This window comes from Medicago sativa, chromosome 8, assembly GCF_051527215.1.
Source record: "Medicago sativa cultivar Bolivia chromosome 8, Bolivia_mono, whole genome shotgun sequence".
NCBI classification, from domain to species: Eukaryota; Viridiplantae; Streptophyta; class Magnoliopsida; order Fabales; family Fabaceae; genus Medicago; species Medicago sativa.
The window spans coordinates 49,935,692-49,961,218 of NC_140756.1; the positions used below are offsets into that span (position 1 = coordinate 49,935,692).

Consider the following 25,527-nt stretch of genomic DNA (forward strand, 5'->3'; position numbering starts at 1 on the left):
GACCAAATGAAACTCAAAAATTAATTAAGGAACCAATATATTAATTTAGCCTAATGTGAAAGAAAGAGTAATCAAAATTGGGTGATTTTAAAATGAATAGATCAATTTGTTGAATGAATAAAAATAGAAGGACCAAAAGTGTAATTAAAAAGAAATGCATATCGCTTTTTGTATTTCCATTCTTCCTTCACCGTAATCTTTTTGTTTTGCTTCCAACCTAGAGAGAGAGAGAGAGAGAGAGAGAGAGAGGGGAAAGAGAAAGCGCGTTAAAAGACGAATTTAATCATCGATATTCTTCATCGTCTTCCTCTCTCTCTATCGCCTGATCGATCGATCATCGCATTGGTGTAACCATGAACGAGAAAGCCAACGTTTCTAAAGAGCTCAACGCCAAACACAAAAAGGTTCTCTCTGTTCTTGAATCCACGATTTCATTTCGATCAATCATCGTTAATCGTTAATTCTTCAGATTCGAATTTCAATCATTTCCTGATTCAAATTTCTATTTAATAATTTTTATTATTTCGATACTTGTAACTTTCTAAATTCGATCTAAGGAAAGGATCTTATTTGATTTGAAAAAATAAATTAATTTGTATTTGTTGGATTTTTTCTCAATGTATGAATTGATCAATTCATGATATTTAATTTGGATAATTTCCTTTTTCTCATTTGATTAAATTAAATGTTTTTTAATCTAATTCAAATTTTATGCAGATACTAGAAGGACTTCTTAAATTACCAGAGAATAGGGAATGTGCTGACTGCAAAGCTAAGTATGTCATAATCTAAATCATTAGGATGCCATGATATTGTTGTTAAATTGTAACTAAGCTATAGCGTAGCGGATTTTTGAATACACCTTCGATATGCTATTTAGTAGTACAAAATCTGTCAAATGGCGGTTATAGGGGCGCTATAGCACTACTAAAGGGCAAAGGGCAACCCAGGTGCACAAGAGCTCCCGCATATGCAGGGTTCGGGAAGGGGTCCCACCATTTGGGTGTATTGTACGTAGCCTTACCCCGGTTTACACGGGAGGTTGTTTCCAGACTCTGAACCCGTGACCTTTCGGTCACATGACAACAACTTTACCAGTTGCGCCAAGGTTACCCCTCGGCGCTATAGCACTACTGTGTAGCAGAATTTTAACAACCCGCTATTTTCCGCGATTGACAACATTTCACCAATATTGGATTATCTTTGTATATGATTATCTTTTTAATTTTATGGAAATTTTGATTTGCAGAGGACCAAGATGGGCTAGTGTCAATCTTGGCATTTTTATTTGCATGAGTTGTTCAGGAATACATCGAAGTCTTGGGGTACATATTTCAAAGGTAACAATGTTATGTTCCTTTGTATGGTAGAATTGTTGAGGGTTGTAAGTTTCTTTTATGATCTTGATGCTTAAAAAGGTTGTAGTTTGATCTATGAGAAAGTCAGAAATCAAGTCACGAGGTAGAAATTTTGTGCTATGGTTGTTTCATATGGAAAATATATTCTTTGTGAATTCAAGAACATTGAGTTTTTTGTTTGCATTATGGCTATGTTACTCCAGTTGTGTTGTGGGATATTAATTTTACAGTATAAACTATATTGTTTTGTTTTGAGATGCTATTGTTCGGTTTGAATTCACTTGTTAGCTAAAAATACTATAAAATGGTTTCCAAATTTGCAGCATTATTGAAATGCATTCTTGAATTGGTAATTTGACTTGAACTTTTGTTGATAGGAATCCGTTTGTCAATATATGGTTAGACTGTTACCTTTTTAATGTGGATTTAAAGATTGCTGGGATGATAGTCTACTTAGTTCACAAAATGTTTCATTATAATTTTTTCCTTTTAAATTTAAATCAATTATTAATGTGACTCAGTTTGACGTGGAACTACTGAAAAATCGCTCCTAGGTCCTTTTTTATTGGATTTCTGTTATGATTTTAGCTGTTGTTATTATGCTTATGTTAACAAAAGAATTTTTCTAATTTTCAACTTGCTACTACAATATTTTCATTAATATTTTTTTTACAATATTTTCATTATTACATGCTTACTTCTTGGTTTTTCTGTAGGTTCGTTCTGCTACTTTGGACACCTGGCTCCCAGAGCAGGTTGCATTTATTCAATGTAAGTGAATCTAAATGGTCATGACCTTGTGGTTATTGAATTTTGTACATTTGTTATAGTATTCTCACTGTATTTGAATTTATGTGCATTGTTTTAAACAGCTATGGGAAATGAGAGAGCAAATAGTTACTGGGAAGCAGAATTACCTACAAATTATGACAGAGTTGGCATTGAAAACTTCATCCGTGCAAAGTATGTTAGTTTATACCTTGAACCAGAGTGGTTTTTAAAAAAAATAAAATATAATAGTCTTTGTACAGAAGTTTGAAGTGTTTATTTCTTTGTTATGTGTACCTGGTGAAGCTGACTCTTCGCTTTTATTCGCTGCACATATTTGAAGGTATGAAGACAAGAGATGGGTTGCAAGGGATACTAAACCAAAATCACCTTCTAGACTGATAGAAGAGAAAAGTCCTTCACAATGGCAAAAGCCCGTGGACAATACTTTTGAGGAAAGGAAGAAAATCCAACCGTCAAATGCAATTCCTGCTACTAGAATTAGTGTTCTTGCTCCTCCTAAAGGACATGTGCAGGTCGGTCTCTCTCTATTTTTCATATTCTTGTGATGAATTGTGTGTCATTTTAGTTCTAAACTCTGATCATGTAGTCAGAGTAGACCCATAAGTCAGTAGCATTTTTTTAGCAATATATGTACTATAAGAAGAGAAAACACATTTATCCCTTGTCAACTTTGGAGCCATAACAAATAAAATGCTTAACCTGAAATTTTAGAAAGTTAACCCTTTATTTTTAAGAAAACTGTCCCACCAGGTAATTACGTATCCTAAACGCCCAGTTTTGAATTACATTTTGGTAAACCAAGGTATCCCGACGTGCAGCTGTGGAGATTAATCCTTCAAGGTAACTAGATAAATTTAAGGGGTTAACCTCCGCCGGCACATGTTTTTCAACACAAAAGGTTCAGGGATCAAACTGCTGGCCAGTTTTTTTTAAAATTTAGGGGGCATAATTAACAATTGATAAATTGGGGTTATGTGCTGTGCACTTCTTACCAAAACCCAAATTTTAATTAGAGTTGGGCAGTGGGCACATTGTAAAACAATAACATTTTTTATCTAGGAAGAAGGAATATGGTGGGTAACTTTGGGTCACTTTAGAACATAGCCTTAATGTTGTCCTGTCACTTTGTTGTTGTTTTTCTTTGTTAATCCTTCTCTCCCTGCTTTGAGTTCCACAGTTTTGATTTAAGACCTTAGATCTAAGATAAGTTATGAATATTAGAGTAGGTGTCCTTTACAGCCTTCTAGCCTTTTTTTGCTATCGGCAGAAACATGAGTGATTTCCCAATTCCTGCTTCCATTGAATTAATCAGTCGGGCAATGATAAATGAGACAAAGAGTTTTCAGATCTCCAGAACCTATAGGCTGGATCTACCTATGGTTCTTACCTCTCCAGTAAGAACCATATTCCCGCTTGCCATCCCAAATGAGTTGGACATCTTGGGACCATTATGCGTAGTTTGAGAAACTTGGATGCTGTAGTTGGACATCTTTTGACCTCCACCACCTGGACCAAATGGACCAGCGCCGCCATAACCACCATTATAGCCACCGTCGTAGTAGTTGCCGAGTCCTCTATACCTTGCGCTTCTGCCGTCGCTTGCACCGCTGCGAGAATCCCAGGGCCACCACCCCTTGTGGCAACTCAAGGGCTGCCATCTCCTACAGGACTCTCAGGGCCGCCACCGCCTGCTGGGACCCCAGGCCTCTGTCGCCTACAAGAATCCCAGGACCGTCACTTGCCAGGACCGCTGCCGATTTCGATTCCTCTTGAGCCACTGGGGAATAATATTTTCCCTTGATCAAATAACCAAGGGCTTATGATACCATGTGGAAAAGATTATAAAACTCAATGTAGATTACACAGTCAACTTCTCAAATCAAGGAGTGATATACGAAATTAAAATAAAGACTGAATCAACTGTTATCAATAATATAACTACTAAACATTTCAAAAGTTGCTAAAAGCTGGAAGTATGAGTGATAGGAACCAAGGGATCCTATATTTGAACCACACTAACAAAACAAAAGAATGTAGATGAAACAGTGGTAATTAAGGAAAATAGGGTGCTTTATTGATACAAATGAAAATAGTAGAAGAGGGTTTCTCTAACTACTCCCAGAGCAAAGCTCCGACACAACTCAGAGTGGAATCCTACTTTGGCCCTAAACAAAAAAGCTTATTCTGTCATACTCTAAAACTCATATGAATTCCCCTTTATATACAGATATAAGAGAGAACATTCTAGTATTTAATCTTAATGGGCCACTTACTAATAATCTACTTAAAACATCCACCCATACTAGGTCCTAACATTCCCACCATCTTGAAAATCAGACTTGTCCTCGAGTCTGAGCTTGGGAATTTGTCTCTATCAAATACAAAGTTGGGCAATCAATAAAAAATAAGTAAACCACTCCAGCAGTAGTCACACTTTGAAGCTGTCATAGGAGTGTTGAGTTCTCCCGTCGCACCCGTCCATGGCGCTGTTGTCATCGGCAACTCAGGGTTCGGTGCAAATGGACGGATGTCTGGCGGTACTGGTTTGGGAGGAACCTTTGCCGGTAGAGCGACGACCAGTGGCTTTGGTGAAGGTGGAGTGGCGACTACTGGCTCTCATTTGTCACAACCTAACAGCCTTGCACTTTGCCTTCATTTCACTCTTTCATGTGCGAACTACTGAGTGATTGTTATTTTATTCACTAGAAGGTTTTGTGTGGAGAGAATGTTACGTTGTTGGTTGGATCTAATGATCTAATAGCCGATATTTCCACAAAGTCTCTTCTAGGACCAAGAGTTTATATATGACAAGCTTGATGCATACAATTGGTATGCTCTAGCTTGACGGAGAGTGCTCAGATACTGTGTAAAATTAGGATCATTCTCTTCAGATTTGACTTTATCCTTTCCTCATTTTTAGCCTTGCCTTGTATGTGTATATTTAAATACTCTTTGTTATGAATAAATCAATTAAAAGTACAGTTTCACCGCGATTTCCTCTCTGATATCAACTTGGTTGAGATACATATTGATGTTGGTGGATGTTTGGAAGATATTATCAGTGATAACTTTGACATCTCTTACAAAAAATAAAAATTAGTTTAACATACATTTTCAATAGCTTACATGATAAATTATAATATGGAACAATTAATGTCTTATCTTTTCTTGTCTAAAAGAAATTAATTTGCTTGCTCTTTAAAATTGAAAGTATCACAGTTTGTTTCCAGAGGTATAAAAATAATTAATCTCTAAAACAGGTAACTCCAGTGGCTAAACATCAGCATATTGAGAAAGTGGAACCTCTGGTGCCACAAGTGCAAGCTGAAACATCACAGACGACTGCTACAGTTTCTAATCCCCCTCCAAAAGTTGACTTTGCGACGGACCTTTTTGACATGTTGTCTATGGATGATCCAAATGAAAAGGGCTCTGACGCAGCTGATGCTACTGCTGACGATGATAACAACTGGGCAGGTTTTCAGTGTATGTTCTCGGTTTACTTTTTAAAAATACAACTAGATGATGATCCGCATTTCGCGGCTGGAATTTATTTGTCTTCATGATATCTAATATTATAATATGAGCTAGAATAGGTATATGAAGTTATGGGAAAAGTTAATCTGTTATAGAATAGTGATGTCTTTGAATGAGAGGTTTATCTAATACATGACCAATTAAAGAACATTTCTGCTGATGAAAAATCAGGTGTTGATTCTAAAACCGCAGTATCTTATATTTTAAACTTATTTGGCAACCCAATCTCTAATCACTTAAAGAACATTTCTACTAATGAAAAATCATGTGTTGATCCTAAAATAGCAGTATCTTATAGAATTTTGTCCCGTTAATAGTAAATTTATATATTTTACATGTCTATCAATTAAACTAACATTCATAGACGCTCTATAGTGTTGTGATTATCATGTTATCTCTACTGTAAGTTCTCATAATAAGCATGTTTCTAACCGAATAATGTCGAGTGTGAATATCAATGAAAGTTACTGTACGAGAAAACTTGGAAGAAAATGGATTAAAACAATCAAAACTTTTTCTTAAATAATTTGTTGGTAGAATGAATAAAATTTAAAATGAAGAATGTCTAAAATAGGTTTAAAATTTTGTTAGTACAAAATGAAATTAGGAATTTGATAGAATTTTAATGCTATGTAAAACCTTCGATCATTATCTATAACTAACTTAGTGGAAGATCCATCAGTAAGATTTTGTATATGTTGTAATGAAGGGATTTATAGAATTTTTTGTTTAATGGGAATTATGTGTTTTGATGCTACATTTTCAAAATGGAAAAGAGAGGAGACAAAAGGGTAGGTAAGGGATGAGAGAGGTTGGGGTGAATAGTCGCCGAGTTAGATATGAGAAATGGATGAACTGTTTTCCATGATCACGTCGCATCATTTTATGATGTGCAGTATAGGTGATTTGGTGTCAATCAATTGTAATTTGGTTTTGTTATAGATATTATAATAGATAATAGACAATAGTTTATAGATATGGGAATGGGAGCCCCATCACAATAGTGTTTTCAGACATTGTTTTTGAGGATTTGGAGAAGCTTCTTCTAATGATCGTTTTGTATTGCTGTAATTGTTGCAGCTGCTGCAGAGACGTCAACAGCCGAGAAAACTGACCCCAGGAAATCGGTCGAGAGTACACCCCAGCCTACCTCTGGAATTGAGGATCTGTTTAACGACTCATCTTCAGTGACGCCAAGTTCTTCTCTTGAAAAACCACAAAAAGATGTAAAAAATGATATTATGAGCCTTTTGAAAAGGTTAGTACAATTCTTTTAAGATTGTTAGAACCTTTTATATGACTTGATATGGTTAGTCTTATTGAGTTCTTTCATGTCACATGAGCCATTTCGAGTGAAGTTGTTCTTTCACGTTCTATGAGCCAGTACGAGTGAATTTAGCTGCTGATCTTTCTACAGATAGCTTGTTTTGTTTTGGTATTTCAATATGATTTTACCTTACACAGTAAATGGGATATATGCAGAACAACAATATAGTGTCTCCATTTGCTATGCATCAACAACAGTTGGCTATGCTGGCACAGCAACAGTCTCTTCTGGATGGCAGCTGCTGCTGCTGCTGCTGCAAAATCTGCTGGTGGGGATGTGAAATATCCTGCTAATGTACAGCAACCTGGTTCCAACATTCCTTTCCAAAGTTGGCCAGCTGCAAGCTACCCAATTCCAGGAGTAATGCCCGTGGGTGGTCAGGGAGAATTGCAGAAAATTATGCAGGTAATAATCCATGTGAGCTTTAGTTTAATGATTGACGATTTATTCTTATCTGTTCTGCAACTTGTTTAACTTCTTCCTTCTTGGTCAGACAATAAACATGACATCCACTCATCCAGCGGTGAGCTCAGTTCAGTATCCACCATCTAGGTACGCCACTAGTCTGTGTATTTAAAGGTGTTAAATTTAAGTATTGATAGCTGATAGGGATTTGATCTGATGGTTGCATGATCTTGCTGCATAGAATTTTGAATAATCTTATGTAAAGTTGGCATGATCTTGCTGCATAGAATTTTCACCCAGTGTTAATCCTTGTACTTCATTTAGTCATGGATATTTCATAATTTTCGATTTATTTCTTCAATATTTTTTATCATACTCCTCCTTTTGTTTAACCAAGTTGCCCATTGTTGCAGTTTTTTTACAATGCCGCAAGTTGCGCCAGTTAATGGCACAGCGACAACCGTAGCAAGTAAACCTCAATCAGCAACTCCGGTATCGACAAACACTACACAAACGGCGAATGATTATGATTTTTCCTCATTAACACAAGGAATGTTTGCGAAACCCTGATTGGCTTTTATTTAATATTTTTCCCCTTTGTGGGTCATACATACCATGGAAAACTAGTTAAATTTACAGAAAACAGCACTTCCTTTTTCACCTTTCCCTTGACTCATCCTTGGGTTGTAAACCATTTGTAGAGCTACTAAGCCAGTTCGATTCGTCCTCTAATTTTTATATGAAGTTTTTTATTTCTTTCGGGTGATTGCTTCATTTGTATCGATAGGTGTATTTTTACAATAAAATTTAGTGTTATTTTTATATGGTCCTGTATTTCCTTCCTTATACGTATTCTGGACTACGGGTGTTAGGTCTTCCACTATGATGTATAAAAACTTGTTCAATTATGTATAAAAACTGGTTCAATTATTAATATTTTAAATATTGGAAGTTGTGTAATTGTTACTTAATTTAAGTGTTGTGCACACAATGAAAAATTGATGACTAAATGTATTTAAACTTGATATTTTTTTTCAAACCCCTCTGCAAGTGTATGTAGGATTTTAAAGAAAATTCAGATTTTGAACTCGGAATTCGGTATTGATTTGTCATTAACCACTTCAACCCAACTACTGGTAAATTGACACTATTACATCTATATTTTAATAATGGGTATATTAACAAATAAGCTACACCAGTTAACTTGTACAATTCACAAAATTAATTTGAATTATTTTAAGATCAAATAGTTTGTCTCATAAAATTAACAAATTTTGGTTATGGTCTTTCCATAAATTTCATAGGTCTTTATTCCTACACACAATTTTGGAAGTGCATTGATATTCCTACCGGTTTGCTGTGTATTGTGCATTTGTTCCCTTAAGGGTGCGTTTGATTTGTTAAAAAATGAAGGACGGGACAAACAACTCAGGTTGTCTAGTGTTTGATTTGCAAAACCTGTTTCGGGGACAGACAAACCGGAGGCAAGGGATATGACAAAAACTGAAATTTTTGTCCCTCACCAAACCACAAGACAACTTTTTGTCTCACGTACAAGTTGTCTAAAACACCAAAATAGCATTTCGTCCCCCAAAAATCATATAAAACAAAAAATTATTCAATACCATAAAAATTTGTCCTGTGTTGTTTTGCCTTGTGTTGTCTTTGTTCTACCTTGTACCGTTCGTTCAAGCATTCTTACCGTTTTGCAAACCAAACGCACGGGTGTGTTTGATCCGCTAAAAAATAAAGGATAAAACAACTCCAATTATACAATATTTGATTTGTACAACTGTTTATGGGATAAGACAAACTTCAGGCAGAGACAAGACAAAAACATAAATTTTTATCTCTCATTATACCACAACACAACTTTTTGTATCACCTACAAGTTATTTAAAATACAAAAATAGTTTTTTGTCCACCAAAAATCATGTAATACCAAAAATTATTCAATACCATACCATAGAAGTAAGTTTGTCGTGTGCAGTTTTTGTTGCATAGTTAAGGTACGTGATGTTTGGAACAAGTTTCACAGGAATACGATGAATAATATAAATTTTCTTTCCATTTGGCTTGGGCATGGTTAAAGTTGATTAACATGGCCAAATTGATAGAATATAAGAGACTGAATTTCTTTAGTGTGTACTGTATAATGGAAATGGAGATAAACCTCCTTTTATCATCATATTTTTTTACCGTAAGTTATGCTCTGAATAAACCAGAAAACAGTGAGTTTCTTTAGTGTGTATTGTATATTGAAAATGGGTTCTTAATTAACATGGTGTTACTGGTACTTTGACATATGGAAAATGGAGTCTAAACCTCCTTTTATTATTATTTTTTTTACTGTGAGGAAGTTATGCTCTATATAAACCAGAAACAGTTGCATTGCATATGTCATGATGCATTTGATTTTATTATCACATCTTTTAATGATTTTACTGTAAATTATGCTTTATGTTTTTTATTATACTTGCAATAATTCAGTTGAAATAATATTTTAGAGAGATAAAAAACCAATTGTTTCTTTTGAGTGGGCTGAAATCGAAATATACTTATTTTTTAATTACAAAATACTATACTTTCAATTTTTGAAGATATGACGATATAAGAATAATTTTTTACAGGATTAAAATCAAAATTCGCTACTTTATATGGACAAATTTACCCCACTATTTTAATTAAAAAATCATATTAAATAATGATATAGAAAACTTATATTGAATCCTAAAAGTGTTTGTTTGTCCTTGTGAGCTTTAGCTTAAGGACAATGCATAATATATGCAAATTAGAGGTTTGAACCCCGGACACCAACAAAAAAAAGTGTCTGTGTAAACTGCATACGGTATACTTTTATTTATTTTTTAGTGAGTAGTAATTGTAACAACGGTTAATTTTAGAGGGTCAAGAAGAAGGATTCAATTTCATTTAGATTTATCTTATAAGAGTAGTTAGTTGTATGATATATACACACACATGTGACTGCTTCAAGTAAAAGATCGCTACATGTTACAGACCCACAACATTTTCTACATTACCATTGTGGCAGCTGGGAACAGCCTATCTAAGAAGGTATATACACCACCTCCTAACAGCATTGCTCCGCTGTCGAACAAGCAAATCACGACAAGTATCAGAAACATGGAAAATACAAGCTATCCAATTAATTAGGAAGTGGATACTCTTGAAACTAGAAAATAATCATGTGATGCTGCGAAGTGTTTACTGAAAGTTCAGAAACAAATTACCTTATAGGATTGATCCATGCTGAGTACTTGCGAAACGAAAGCAAGCTCTGTAAATACGGATTTGAATTAGAAACGTTGTTTTCAATGAGAGATCTATATCTTAAAGAAACACTTTAATGTTATTTTGTAAAAACAAAACAAATCATGTATGAACCTGTAACGCCCCAGCAAAAGAAGCAGCCAAAAGTAAGGGAGAGATGTATCCTGTTGTGTATGTCAAAAGCAAGCTGCCTCCAATCACTGGATTCTGTACAAAAATATTCATTTCCTTCATTTGCATAAGAGTGACTAAATATGCAAATCATGGTTATCAGATCGAGATTCAAACCATGAATCATAAGAAAATTTTCCGGATCGTGAATTTAATCTTTTATGAATCATAAGATACATTTTTCAGCAAAAAAAGTGATATAGCAAAATGATAAGTTAACTAATGCAAGATTTATCTCATAAATCTAATGAAAAAGAATAATGTCCGGCTATACAAAGTTGACAAAAAAGTGGCAGATCATGAATGTTCGGAATCCAAATTATGCGAGACATTGCTTTTGCTAATTCGAATTGAAGCGTGAGAAAAAATCGGTCTATTTCCAGCATGATATCCTCAGATACCGGATCCTTCATACTTAGAAACTCCAAATGCCTACCATAGTTACGGTCGAGATAGTCACTATCATACCTATCCAAATTATAGAACCTATCCTCGTTCCTAGGTAAAGACTAAACAGAGTTTTGGTAATGATTTAATAGAACACACACACACACCGGAGATTTGTATTGATTGGGTTTATTTTTGTATCGAATCGAGATATGACTCGCATGTATCGTAAGATACTCGTAATCATGATGTGTGAATATTCCTTGATATGCAAACGTAAGTAACTTTGACATATTAGATTTAAAATGCTACCAATAAAATCGATTTGACCGATGTGAGACTGCTGAGTTTTTAAACTGACGAACTGAAACTAATAAGCAAATAAAACTGGTTTACCCTTTTGGCTCTTTTTCCAATCACCATATAAATTTTTACATCAAGAAGAAACATTGGTTACTAACAGGAATACCTTGGATGCAGCGACATATCCCAAAAGGGTGGCTAGAACAGGTGTACTGCATGGTGAGGCAGCTAATGCAAATGTAAGCCCAGCCAGGTATGCTTGCACACCTAACAGTAGAATTTGTTCATGTAAAATGCTCTTCATTAAAATCCATATTGAAAGAACTAAATGTGAGCATGAGAGCATTGACTTACTTGATGGAAAATTGGCGGCAACTGATTTTGGATCAAAACTGTCGAAGAATGAGGGGAGCTGTAATTCAATGATCTGCGAAAAAAATTCAAGGTGAATAACAGACAAATATAAAGAAAAATGTCCATTCGAAGAATTTTTTATCGTTGATTAACTTTCAAAAACTTGCTTCAGTGAATCTGTTGTATGTCTTCTTGCTAAAGTAACTAATTTAGTCTGAATATTTCATTATGTAATTTTATCTTAGTAGTTAAGAGTAAAAGAAACTACATCTTGGTAAAATATAAGACTGCTTTTATATACCTAAAATACTGTTATTTAGAAGAGGTTGAAAAAAAAGGTTCCAAAAAATTTAATGAATAACACTGCCAACTGAGAGTTAGACTATGAATATTGTTGTAAACACAAGGAAATTAAACAAAAAGATAAGAAAAGTGATCTCACAGATTCGGATTTGTTTCAGTACCTCAAGAAGGTTCAGACCCATAATTACAGCCAAACCAGAAGCAGCCACAGGTAATCCTTGGCCAATTTGTCCATAAGCCTTTCCTGCAAAAGACGCTCCTACGCCGAGCAGTGCTAATGTGGTTGCAAGTCCCAGGGAAAATGCTATAGAATCTCCAATAACCTGACAGGAAGAAGACATTGTTGAATGAGAATAAAAGAGAAAGGCGAATGGTGAAATTGATTGTTTGAACTACAAAAGTCGTTTTTAATACATAGGCTCAACTGCTCAAGGCAATCTATACAAATAAATATAGAAGATACTATTGCTATTTACATTATATGATATGCCTATACAACAAATACAAATATCATATTATCTTTTGAACAGACATCATTCTTTGCGAGAATTCTGTCTCTGTTATGTGTTTGTGGAGCACGAAACACCCAAATAGAATTTGTCGAAAACCAAGAAAACAGAACAACAAGTGATGACAGTTATACTTATGAGAAAATTCATACATGAAATGTTATTGGTCTTGGTGACGTCCTCAAATATGCAGCTAACAAAATTTATATTCCGTGAAAATAGGAAGTAGAAGGATCAAGAGACCAAACATCTAAGCATTTGACATAGAAAATGTCTCTTCTGTTCTAAAGAAAGCATGTCCTAAAGAGCAATTCGCTGGTTATAAAATGCTGCCATATATTAGTACCTTTCACCTAAGTGAAAACCTAGAACACTAGAAACCTACACTTTCCTAAGCAATGGTGTCTAATGACATATCCCTTAGTACATTAGTAATAAGAGAAAATCAATCTTCAAATAGGGCCATAAAAATGGATAATAAGAAGAATAATATCATCTGGATTAACTCGGGCGGCAAGAGATTACCTGTGCTCTGCTTTTTCCAGAGCCAAAAGCCCCTGCCATATTATAACAGATTTAGATTTTAGTCATTTTAAAACGTTTTTGGTACCGAAAAACGTAAAACAACAACAAGCTTACCAATGTAACCGAGAGTTAGCGGTAACACACTAAGCGTACAGGGAGAAAGGCTGGTTACAAGTCCTGCCCCATAAATTACAGCCAAACTGCAAAGTTGAATAAGAAGCATATAAAAAACCATAAACACAAGTTTCAATTATTAGCTGAAATGATAGAAATAAAATCATTCGGCGGAATTTATAGTGCACCTAGTGAAACTTAAGGAGGATAGTTGGTCCAGAACTGCTTCATTGGCCTGTTGTCCGGCTGAAAATAGAATGCCTCCAAACCAGTCACCGATGCCTCCATCAGCCAAAGTAAAAACAGGAGCAACCATTTCCTGATTAAAAAACACAATTCTTGTTCCTGAGACCAAACTACCTCGGAAAATAAACAAATCAAAAGAAACATTGGAAAGAGACAAGAATTCCAGAAGACATTAATGCAAAAGGACATAGAAACATTTCAAGATTCTCACCAACAGAGATATTTAAACTTACAGCTTTTGCAGTGACTGGAGCTACCAATTGTGCAGCTGAAAATATTGAAAATTTGACAAAAATGCCAATCAGTAACACAAAAAAAAAAAAAAAAAAAAAAAAATGCAGTAGCATATTTCATTCAAATTAACCACTAGGTTAAGAAAACATTGAGCTTGAGCATTACCTGTGAATCCACCAATGAATGTCATAATACTATTTCCATTGATCTTCGACTTCAACCGAAGACAATTTTCATGTTCAGTAGTAACTTTTTTGGTGGCAATAATATGCTTGCCTATAACCAAAAAAAATAAAAAATATCTCCAAGGATAAGAAGAAGTTATTTAGAATTTATTTGAGCTTATTTTACAGTATAAACACTTGTGAAAATAGTTAAACTTATTTTAATAAGCTTTTGAAGATAATAGCTTAAAAGAAAAGTTGAACTGCATAATCTCTTTTGTACATTAACATGAACAAAATGAGTAAATTCACCAAATTGTTACGAAGATGTGAGTTTGTATGGTTACCATGAATCGGGTTGAGTTGAGTTGAATTTGTGATTGTGCAAGATTGAAGAATGTTCATACTAAAACTCATCTCAATTCGAACACGGAACGGAACAGAAGAAGGGAATGCCAAAAATCCAACTTGAGTTGAGTTGAGTTGTGGCGGTTAGCTATGTTTCGTTGCTTAATTTGGATGGTTCTGTTTTTTACGACACAAATTTCCATTTTTTTTTATAATAATGCAATTCTTATTGTCAAAACATATAATAATACAATTCCTAACAAAAAAAAAATTAACCATTTAACCCCTTCTTGTCTTCCTCATCGTTTTTTGTTGTTCGAAAATTTTAATTTTTTTTTTATTTGAATGAATTACTCTTAAAACTTGCCCCTGAATTGCCTCCTAAATATTCAAAATTTCATTGTTTAAACTTATTTTTTACTTTTTTTCATATTCTAAGAAAAATGCGAAATTTTTTTGCCAAAGCTTTATTTGATTTTTAGAATTTTTTGATGGTATTTTATATCTTTTTATTTTATTTGAAAGATTTTATAGCTTTTTACTTTGGTTTTGGTTGTTTTTAAAAGCAAATTTCACAACAACTCACATAAAATAAGTTCAGATTTTTTATTTTGAGAAAGAGAGGGGTTCTGATTTTTGTTTATATATAAGGATATTTCAAATATTGAATTTAAACCTTTTTTGTTCGGATTATATAATCCGAACGACGGAGGTATTTAGAGAATAAGGGAGGACGCACGAGAAGAGAGGATGATAGAAAGAGTAGTAGCCGTTATTAATAATTTTAAGTTGATTGTTGGGTTTTCACAGGGAGCTGGTTTAGTTCGATTATGAGTAAATTTTTTGTCCATCAAAAGTCTATGAATTGGTTTTTGTTGAATATACAAAATAATTTGATGAAAAATAGTATTTGTACAATCATTTTGAGATAACTCTTTCTTAGTGTATGTTTAGTATCATGGTGATTCGACATATCCACCATGATACTAAACATACACTTATACTCTTATTGTGTTTTACCTTCTCTACCTATTGTTTTAGTTTTCGTGTTAATACTTATATTTTTTATATATTTTTAATTGTGTATAACTTATTTAAAAAAAATGTTGTTCAAATAACATACATCTTTTAAAATAAAGCTCAAGTCAATAAATAATAGGCTGATTTAGATCGGATTGATCAGATACACTTAAAAAGATGTATAAAATTATTTGTCACCGTGTAACGAAACATAAATAAGTTTTTAACACAATTGATTTTCAAGATGAATAAATAGAGTGTTTGAGATTTAAACCCCGAGTTTTACATATATCAAGGCATTCAACTGAGAACACGGAACAAAGTAAGATATATTTAATCCGAAATTTGGATTTTAATTTTTTGTGGAAAAAAATAAAAAATTGGTTGGGTATGGGAGAGGTGAGGAATATAGTGAACCGCGAGTCATCTCGAAAGAGAGTGATGTAGGCAAGCCACTGACCTGCAAACCTCCCCAATGGTTCATCATGGATTCAGCACGTGCAAGGCATGGCATCAGTGTTTCATTTTTTTTTTTTTTTAACAAGGGGAAAACACAGGTCAAACACCCCCAAATAATAATAATAAATCACCTCTTTAAAATAAAATATTTTAGAGGGAAAGGTTTAGGGTTTAAAAATCACGTGCATCATCCACCACATACACCAAGATGCAAGCTCTTGCCATGAAATGAATATATAATATTTAAACTACTATGTCATTTTCCGATGTGGGACTAACTTTTCTGTTATTCATTTTTTTCTCTATATCTTTATTAAACCATATTACACCTAGGAATCTTCAAGAGTGTCATAAACATTTTTTTCAATAAAAATTATTTGTTTACTAACATAATCAATTTGCATTTGCATAAGACTAAAGTGAACACCATACATACCTGTTTACTAGTTTACTAGATGAAGCTGATATAAATGATTTTGCGCCTAAAATCATCAATAAACTCATTGGCCATTATAGCAGCCACCACAAGTAGAGGTGTTAACAGCAAAAGTAAGGAGCAATAAAAAAGAAAGACAAAACTGCGCATACTAAGAAGTAACAATTGGAAACCCTTCTGAATTTTTCAAACTAACATGGCTAATGTCATCATAGTTCAAAAGACTAGGCATAACACGTTTTGGATTGCTGCAATAGGCTTTCCATGAGAAGCAATAACTGAGGAGTTGAGTGAGTTGCAAGCCATCAACGGTAAAGTGTGTCATGTATTTTATCTAACTACTCGGTAGATTCATTTTACTCTATATGCCAATACATGCTCATATCTCTGGAAGCCACCTATTTCTCTTCACATCATGCTTCCTTTTGTAACTTTGCTATGGTTAGATTTGTACTTTTATCATTAGCTAGAGAGAATATATACACATTAAAATAGTTTAACTAACTCCCATAGTTGTATTCTATTGTATGAGGAATATGAAATTTTTTCTGGTGTAAGAGGTATGCATATGATGTCAGTGTCACCCCATTTTCTTTTGGTCTTGTTGCGATCGAATATGAAAGGATACCGCAACCAAGTTGCATCTTCCAGTGACTACTACTTTTTCTTACCTACCATAATATCACAAAACCTCACAATTTTAGTAGGAAGCTGTAAATCTTCCAGTGAGTAGTGGCTACTAATTTTTCTGTTATCTTTTGATCCACCTATGCAAATTGATTCAGAAATTTTTCTATAATACTTTATTTGAATTTGACAGTGCTAACCAAGATGCGAAACAAACTTTTTCAAGTCTGCAGCAATAGAAAACAACACAAGGAATCCTCGCATACTGATTCAAAGGAGAAAAATTTATTACACGGAATAGATCCAATAGGATACCTAAGACTCTATAAGATTGTTTATTTAGATGTACAACGCATAGGAGAAAAAAATCTCAAGCGGTGAATACAGGCGCTTGATCAATTGGAGGGTTGAGTTGAATGCTTCAATATAGTTGCATGTAGAAGACACACCAGGCCAGGTTTCTTCAGTTGGCGTACCAAGCAAGCTTTACATATAAAAATATTCAACTCATTAATTTGATTTGTTTCATATAAGTACAGAGAAATCATAAAAATAGTTATGGTGTTTTGATAACATTACCAAAATATCGCAGCCAATATCTGCGGTTCATCATTACCAATGAACAGAGGTTCGAGCCTAAGCATCTCAGCAAATATGCATCCCATAGACCAGATATCAATTGCAGTTGAGTAATTGGTGGAGCCCATCAAAAGTTCAGGTGCTTTATAGCACGGATTACCCATCTGAAAATTGAAAATAAATTTGCAAAAGCATTAATAACTTCAATTGTTTTGGGAGTAACATTTATTCATTAATAGAGTAGGGTGAAAGAGGAGGTTCAATAGTTTTTGCCGCACTAAAGTCAGATAGCTTCACTTTCTTGACATCTAATTTTTCAACTGAAGCCAGAATATTATTAGATTTCAGATCTCCGTGTAGAATTTTGCGAATATGGCAGAATGTCAATCCAGAGAGAGCTTCGCGCAGAAAAATCTGCAAGGACAAGAGGAAAATGGATTATATTATAGCAACCTTGTTTGCATCTAATATATAATAATTATCAAACTTCAAACAAAAGTGAAAACTATAATTGAAATCAGATATATAATTGTTTCATAAATTCTTCTTCCTTTTCTTGCACTATAAGATATCTAATAGAAACGCAATAAATTATGGAACCATGATGTTGAAAACAAAGATATATGCAAGTTTGATTAGAATCACACAGATTTCTACACAAAATTGTTAACAAAAGTTGACTTACTTTTTTTCCAGTTTGGAATGTTTAAAAACTCCGGATTGGCGACGTGTTTTCGACGACTAGTGTGAAAATGCTCATAAACAAGAAACACTCCATCCTCAGTTTCCATCACTGCCCGCAATCTGAATAGATAACAGAAAACACATATAAATCACTTCTGTGAATGAATCAACATCATTAAATAATGAACATATATGCATCTTATACTAAAATCATAAAATCAATAAATGTGACAAGGCATGAATGATATATCAATTAATATCTACAAAGAAGCTAACTGTAAAAGAAAAAGATTGACCCGACAATATTGGGGAGGTCCAAGTTTTTGAGCATAGAGACGCGATTTAAGATACTGTGGGAAATCCATTGTTTTTGTGGTTTTCTGGAATGGTTAAAACCATGATAGTTACGTCCTCTTCGCTAAAAATCGGCTTGCACTTGATAATATGCCTTCCACCTTCTGCAGTTATCAGCCTATAATCTTTATATGTGCTATTTATCACTTTATATTGCTCTTCTGTTAGATGCAGTCTGCATCATTCACAATCAAATTCAAGAAATACAAGAACAGAGAATAAGTCTATAGGAGTAAAATAAAAATCAAGATTAAATGAAAATTGAAACTCTACAATTCCTGAATGATGAAATTTGGAGCTTTGTAAATACTTACAGTATTTCCATTGTGAGTGAGAGAGAGAGAGAGAGAGAGAGAGAGAGAGAGAGAGAGAGAGAGAGTTTGTGTTATGAATATGGAATGTGAAAAGAGTGGTGGTTAGTTAGTTAATGTGATTTGCAAGTATAGCTTTATACTAGTTGTAATGTAAAACAACTTTTCCCGCCAAAAACAGTTACTGTTAACTAACTCTTTGTGATCCTCTTATAATTGTTGAGTAAAACAACTTTTCCCGACAAAAACAGTTACTGTTAACTAACTCTTTGTGATCCTCTTATAATTGTTGATCTAGTCAAACCCTTATATACTTCAGTAATTATTATTATTATTTTTTTGGGGGAAAACAAGCAAATGAGAATGATCTCTTGAAGCAACCAAAAATAGTTTTTGATACGCATATGTGAAAGATTGAAACCTCAACCAAATGATTATAGCATCCAAGTATATGTTCCTTTTTTCATGATAGAAATTAAATTAAAGATAAGGAGACTAAAAAAGTCACTGCAATAGGCAAAATGTAGAGATTCTAACTAATAGATAACAAAAACTCTCAAAAATATGTAAGGAAAACAGTGTTTTGTGGCACAAAAGATGATATTCAAATCATGGATGAACAAGAACTAAAATCCATGCAAAGAGTCAAGTGTATATTATTAGATAGATGTTTACCATTCGCATCCCTTGCATGCTTGCTGCTTCATGGTCTTTTTTCTTAGCTTCACTTGTACATTAGTATTAATGATAGGAAAAAACAAATCTGGTAGCATAACTGTAAAGATGGTGCAACATATTTATCTAATTAATTTCAGGTTTTGTAGTCCTACTAATTCCTAATCATAACAATTTTAACTATTAATAACAGTAAATCTATTTAATATCTATCATGTTAAGCAGTAGTATGGATCATTAATAAAAACCTTTTTTCGAAAACAGGTTAATAAAAAATTTCAATAGAAAATTTAAAACCCCATATGAAAGAAGTGCATCAAAAAATTGAATAAAGAATCAGAAATTTAAAATTTAAAACCCCATATGAAAAACCTTGTCTTGGCGTTGGAACCAATTAAGGAATTAAAGAAATAACTATGATACAAATACAACTACAAGCAGAGTAAACAATTTTGCCTGTAAAATCCAGTGATCTGTATCTCCTCTATGAGGTGGGGTATAGCTAAGTCTACAACAACATAAAAAGTTTCTAATAGTTGATACAATGGGATTGGGGATCCCCATCTCATGAAATCATTTCTATGGTTCCATTGGAAGACAGCCTATATTACAAGACATCAAGTCAGAACTGGATAACAAGCATCCCTATATGCAAACTACTTCTTTGGGTCACCGGGTTGCGAGGTGATTGTTCGGTTCCTCCTTCCTTTTCGGGAGCCAGCAATGCTAGCTATTACGTCATTGCCAGCAATGAGTAAAGCGCTTAATCCCATTAGCTTCAAACCTAGGTTTTTTGTCAAATATGACAACCTATTTTCATCTCCTTCAGTAATTTGCTGCACTTGATCAACCTGTTCACGGGATAAAATAGTGTAAAGCTGCAACTTTGTGGTATTGGGATAGCAGTTTAATATCTCCTTGTAACTTTCTTCGGTACCACCAAATGTCATTTGCAGAATCGCTTTCGACTGCGGATCTTCTGAGAAAGGATCATATATGAAAGCGAAATTCCCAGATTCCAAATCAGGCCTCTTGAATAAATTAACCAAGATACCGTTGTTGGGTCCTATATTCTTGGACAGGGACTTCTTAGGACAAGGTTGCTGATCACGGGTTAACTGGTAAATGCGTGAAGCTTCTCTCAAGCCACTCATGAAAGCACCATGCATAGTGGCTGGATATTGCCTACAAGTGGCCTCACCTGCAAAGAACAGTCGGTTCCCCACGTTTTCTGCAAGTATATCATAATCTTTACCAGATGATTGCACACTAACATGAGAGTATGAACCATAAGAAAGGGGATCGCTTCCCCATCTGGTACAAATTGATTGTATTGGATCAGGCACAGTGATACCTTTAGGTTGAAAAATACCTGTAGAAAAATATATAAATTGAAAATTAGAACCACATTTTTTTTTAACAGTGAATCAAATAAATTCATAAGTTAAGAATAATAACATAATAGCTTGAGATAATAATGTTCAATTCAATAAAAAAATATTTAATGGCTGTTCAATTCAATAATTGTGAGCTAGAAATTGAGGGGGAAAAGTACACCATAAGCCTCAGAAAAAAATAAAATAAAAAGCCATGCATCATAAGTCAAAGTGCAGAAAGATGAACGATATCGCCAAATAAGTTTCACATGGTAAGCAAGTGAATGGAGAGGAATTATATAGCCAAATAAATTAAAATCATGTGATTCATATTGATGATATGGAATTTTGCAATTGCATGTATTGTATTTCAGAGCAATACGAGATTCATTCACACATTCTACAAGCAGCTAAGAAGCCAAATCAAATCAAATCGTACAATAAAATAGCAAATCATGCAACCCTATCAAATAACACCTAAAACAGGGGGAAGGAAAATGTGCAAAAGGAAACACCCATATAATTTAATGAACAACCACAATAAGAGAGAGGTACCTTTTAGAGTGTTCAAAACCCGATGAAGTAAGACGATTGGATCTGTGGTTTCAAAGGCTTGTGCAGCTTCACCGGCCACAAGCGCAATAAGTCCTGCGCCACCAGAAACAGTGTGGTAACCGTAAAATAAAAAGAACTCCCCACGATCATGACTATTTTCGTTGAGACATCCAAATGTGTCCAGATCTTCCCCCCAAAACACATGTGGAAAAACCATTGCAATTTTGTTCAGAAGCCCAAAACCCATCCTCTCAATTGATTCGAGTTTTCTTGCAGGTAATTCAGGTTCAAAATTAATGGCCTTCTTTTTCAGAACTCCAAGAGGCACGGTGCATAAGGTGATGTCTGCTTGAAAGACTTGATCCCCAGCAATAATCTCAACACCCTCATTTCCATATCTGATAGTGTTGACGGTCTTTTCATAAAAAATAGGAACTCCTTCACACATAGCTTTTATCAATCTCCAATTTCCTCCAGCAAGAAAACAATGATCACCACCCATTTCATAAGGATCATCCTGATCCCAATAGGCAGCTGAAAGATTTGAAAGACATCCCGCATTTGCATATTCTAAATTTGCAAGATGCCAATCAAACATCTGCTTCTCATCAGTAGTTTGAGCCACCGCATATAAATTCTTGAGTGTCTCCAAGACTGAACCAAGTGAGGTATCACTTGCAAACCCACCCATAATTTTTCTGAGTTCCATAACTTTATCAAGCAACTTATTGAATACAATCTCAACCTTTGAATCTATTTCCTTATCGACCGGCTCCCCGTTCGGCTTGAATAAAGGGCAATTGTCTCGGACTTTATGAAGCGGAATCGAAAGCTGTCGTGCCAAAACCGCTAAAGGGTTAGCATGAATTCCAGTAATTACGCTCCCACCAAGATCTAGGGCCGCAAACTTATCCTCATTCCCTACCTTCTGAGTATAAACTCTGCCGCCAGGACGGTTCCTACCTTCTAAAACAACAACCTTATAACCAAACGACAAAAGCTGCCTCGCTGCAGCCAACCCAGCAAGGCCAGCCCCAATAACAATAACCGTCCCTTCCGTCGCCTCAGGCAACTGAGAAGTAAACGACGGTAAAACCCCAAAATTGATATGACCATTATACAAAAGATAGTCATAAGCAGAATTAATCAAATGTTCAAACTCTTTGGTCACAGTTTCCCTAATTTGTCCCTTCGTCAACCACCTCCTAACATTCCCCCTCCAAAGAGCCAATATATGATTCCTAACAACAACATAATCATTCTGCTCTTTCCCGCCTAATTCTGAGACAACCCCAGATCTAATCTCATGCTCAAGCAAAGCATTCATTGGGAAACCAAGTGAAAAGGCAATCATAGCCTCGGTGTTGGTTTCTTTCTGAATATCTTTACTCTTACTCTTCTTCTTCAAACCACTATCCAAACTCTTATCAAAAAGGTCATCATCTATCAAACCCTCGTCGTAACTACGATAATTCACTTTCTTTCTCAACGACATACGCCTTGAAACAGATCCATCTGAAGAAGAGGGAGTTGCCATTGTTTGTTCCTAGTAAAATAAAATTAACCTAATCAATAACTAAACCGAATTTCCAACCCAACAATAACAACAACAACAATAATAATAATAATAATAATAATAAAATAACATCAACTATGAAGCACATACACGGACACCAAATTAGACATGACACGAACGAGACACCGATCATAATTTGATAAAATGACATAATTCAATGTAATTATATGTGTCGGTACGGTGTATCTGACACTGGGACACACCTAATCCGAGGAGTATATGTGCTTCATAGAATAATAATAACAACAACAATCTTATGAGCAAATAGAAAATATGGGTATGCGGATATAAACAAAAGAATCAAAATTGAAGTTGAAAGATAAATTACCAAAAGGTTGATGAAAATAGTCTCAGTTCCAAATCGTTGTTCTGCAGAGTATGTAAAAAAGATTGTTCAGTAAGCACCGTTTGCATGGTGAGTAACAGAGAAACAAATACTAGAAATGAAGAGAGAGAGAGAGAGAGAGAGAGAGAGAGAGAGAGAGAGAGAGAGAGAGAGAGAGAGAGAGAGAGAGAGAGAGAGAGAGAGAGAGAGAGAGATTACATTACAGAGAGAGATTTAGGGGGAAAATGAAATGGTGTTTGTTTGTTGCCTCCGTGAAAGTGAAAGTGCGACACTCACTATGGAAGAGGATGAAAATTGAAACTGAGATGTGATTGATGGAAAAAGGGTTTTGGTTTATTTATAGTGTCTTAAACGAATAAAAAATGAATCAATTTTGACCAATATTAATGCAAGTTTAAATTTTTTTTTATCTTTTTATTTTTATATTTTACATGATTCAACAAATACATTATTCCAGTCAAACAAAATAAAAATAATACAATTTTTTTTATTTCTTATTTTTAACATTAGAATGATTTCACCCTCTAGAAGAAAAAAAAACATTAGAATTATTTCAAAGGAAAAAAAACTGTTTCTAGTTTATTACATTTATTTTTGGGAATATAAAAATGAGAGTTTTATTCTTATACATTTTTTTAAAAAAAAATGTTTGATTAATATTTATATATTCTCGAGAACCCTTCAAATATACTCTCCTGCTTACATTTATAAGCAAAACAACAATTTCTAAGGTTCATCGAATAACTAATGCATTTGATATATAAATATATAAATGTGACCAGATACATTAGTTATATACATTAGTTATTCAATAAATCTAAAAAGTTATTTTTTGCTTACAAATGTAACCTGAGGAAGTAGAGGTTAATGAGTAGTTACACATCAATTTATTCTCAACTTCGTAGGAACGTTTTATTCCCCCTCTTTTCAATGAAAAAGTTGTTTCCCATAAATCTTTTATACCCATATATAAAATTTAATAAACTTCTAACTAACATTTGAATGCATGCATATTTTTATCATTCAATTACCAAATATATACAAATATAACTTAAAACAAATACACCTTAGTTTAAATATTTGAAATACATTAAGGGTGCGTTTGTTTCAAATTTTTAAAAAAATAGATTTTGTGTCAAAAGAATCTAGAGATTTTTTTTTAGAGATTTTAAAAAAAATCTGAAGTTATTTGTGTTTGCCTACTATCCATAAAAATCCATTTTTTTAAAAAAATGAGTTCTAACATGCACATGTGTTATCTCCTTGTTGTTGAAAAAAATAGATTTTGAGAAAAGCTAATCCTAATAGCTTTTCATTTTAGGGTTAAAATAGATTTTTTTGATAAAATGATTTTTCTAAAAATCCTAAACAAACACTTAAAAATGAAAAAAGTGATTTTTTTAAGGGAAAAAATAGATTTTTTTTGGAAAAATCTGAAACAAACGGGCCCTAAATTAAGCAAGATGTGAGTACATATTTCCTCTTAACTTGTGTTTTCAGTTTGCCTAACCTTACAACAGTTGTGAGGTTTTTCGCCTAAATTTTAATTGGATAACATGATAATACTTTTAGATGTAAACAATATGTCCTCGTGAGCATTTCAATTGGTATGGGGACAATGCATAATATATGCAAGGTCCGGAGTTCGAACCCCGCCAAAAAAAAAAAAAATGTAAACAATATTATTTAGGGAAAATTACATTGACCACTCCTAAGGTTTTATTAAATGTCACATACCTCCCCTCTAGTTTCATAAAATGCAGTAACCTCCCCTCAACTTAACTCTATTAACCATCTGTTAAGTTGAGAAATGAATTACCAATTATCCTGTGCAACCAATTAATTCTAACAACATTGATCTAAATTCTTTAGCGAATGAATATAGGCAGTTTTGCGGTGGCAGTGTTCATGTATATTCATTCATTCCCAATTTTATCTTTGTACTATGTAATCAATGTCAACTTTCACACAAAAAAGAAAATCAATTTAAGGTTCGTTTTCCAAACCCACCAGAGTCTCCCATCCAAGATAGAGATTTGTCAAACATAATATTAAAATTGAATTGGCTTGTGGTTCATTTGTTCATCTGCAAGTCCCCCTTTTGATATGTTTTAGTATTTTTATTTTTTGTCTTTAAATTGGCTTGTGTGCTTCAGATTCA

At 33.9% G+C, this 25,527-nt stretch overlaps 3 protein-coding genes, 1 long non-coding RNA gene and 1 pseudogene across 5 annotated transcripts; 2 read left to right on the forward strand and 3 right to left on the reverse strand.

Annotated features, from left to right (window-relative positions):
* Window positions 1-203: 203 nt before the first annotated feature.
* On the forward strand, window positions 204-6,910 carry LOC146899336 (ADP-ribosylation factor GTPase-activating protein AGD5-like; annotated as a pseudogene). The gene is made up of 8 exons (XR_015022964.1): window positions 204-404; window positions 718-776; window positions 1,250-1,340; window positions 2,075-2,129; window positions 2,231-2,321; window positions 2,470-2,662; window positions 5,411-5,636; window positions 6,768-6,910. The product of XR_015022964.1 is annotated as an ADP-ribosylation factor GTPase-activating protein AGD5-like (transcript).
* Window positions 204-8,362, forward strand: LOC146899337 (ADP-ribosylation factor GTPase-activating protein AGD5-like). The gene is made up of 11 exons (XM_085735929.1): window positions 204-404; window positions 718-776; window positions 1,250-1,340; window positions 2,075-2,129; window positions 2,231-2,321; window positions 2,470-2,662; window positions 5,411-5,636; window positions 6,768-6,949; window positions 7,170-7,419; window positions 7,508-7,566; window positions 7,833-8,362. The coding sequence occupies exons 9-11, from the start codon at window positions 7,246-7,248 to the stop codon at window positions 7,987-7,989; spliced, it is 390 nt and encodes a 129-aa protein (XP_085592055.1). The 5' UTR covers window positions 204-404; window positions 718-776; window positions 1,250-1,340; window positions 2,075-2,129; window positions 2,231-2,321; window positions 2,470-2,662; window positions 5,411-5,636; window positions 6,768-6,949; window positions 7,170-7,245; the 3' UTR covers window positions 7,990-8,362.
* A 1,954-nt stretch (window positions 8,363-10,316) lies between these two features.
* Window positions 10,317-14,505, reverse strand: CCDA (cytochrome c biogenesis protein family). Its single transcript, XM_085735930.1, has 12 exons — window positions 14,368-14,505; window positions 14,022-14,132; window positions 13,856-13,890; window positions 13,565-13,695; window positions 13,377-13,462; window positions 13,263-13,294; window positions 12,390-12,551; window positions 11,926-11,998; window positions 11,738-11,838; window positions 10,825-10,917; window positions 10,671-10,717; window positions 10,317-10,527 (listed from the first exon to the last, which is right to left on the reverse strand). Exons 1-12 carry the CDS (start codon window positions 14,435-14,437, stop codon window positions 10,452-10,454), a joined length of 1,017 nt encoding a protein of 338 aa, XP_085592056.1. The 5' UTR covers window positions 14,438-14,505; the 3' UTR covers window positions 10,317-10,451.
* Window positions 14,506-17,146: 2,641 nt separating this feature from the next.
* On the reverse strand, window positions 17,147-17,897 carry LOC146899339 (uncharacterized). Its single transcript, XR_015021997.1, has 2 exons — window positions 17,490-17,897; window positions 17,147-17,394 (listed from the first exon to the last, which is right to left on the reverse strand). It is a non-coding gene; the product is annotated as an uncharacterized LOC146899339 (long non-coding RNA).
* A 1,980-nt stretch (window positions 17,898-19,877) lies between these two features.
* LOC146899340 (lysine-specific histone demethylase 1 homolog 2-like) lies at window positions 19,878-23,675 on the reverse strand. The gene is made up of 4 exons (XM_085733811.1): window positions 23,565-23,675; window positions 23,349-23,389; window positions 21,445-22,990; window positions 19,878-20,885 (listed from the first exon to the last, which is right to left on the reverse strand). The coding sequence occupies exons 3-4, from the start codon at window positions 22,979-22,981 to the stop codon at window positions 20,170-20,172; spliced, it is 2,253 nt and encodes a 750-aa protein (XP_085589937.1). The 5' UTR covers window positions 22,982-22,990; window positions 23,349-23,389; window positions 23,565-23,675; the 3' UTR covers window positions 19,878-20,169.
* Window positions 23,676-25,527: the final 1,852 nt, after the last annotated feature.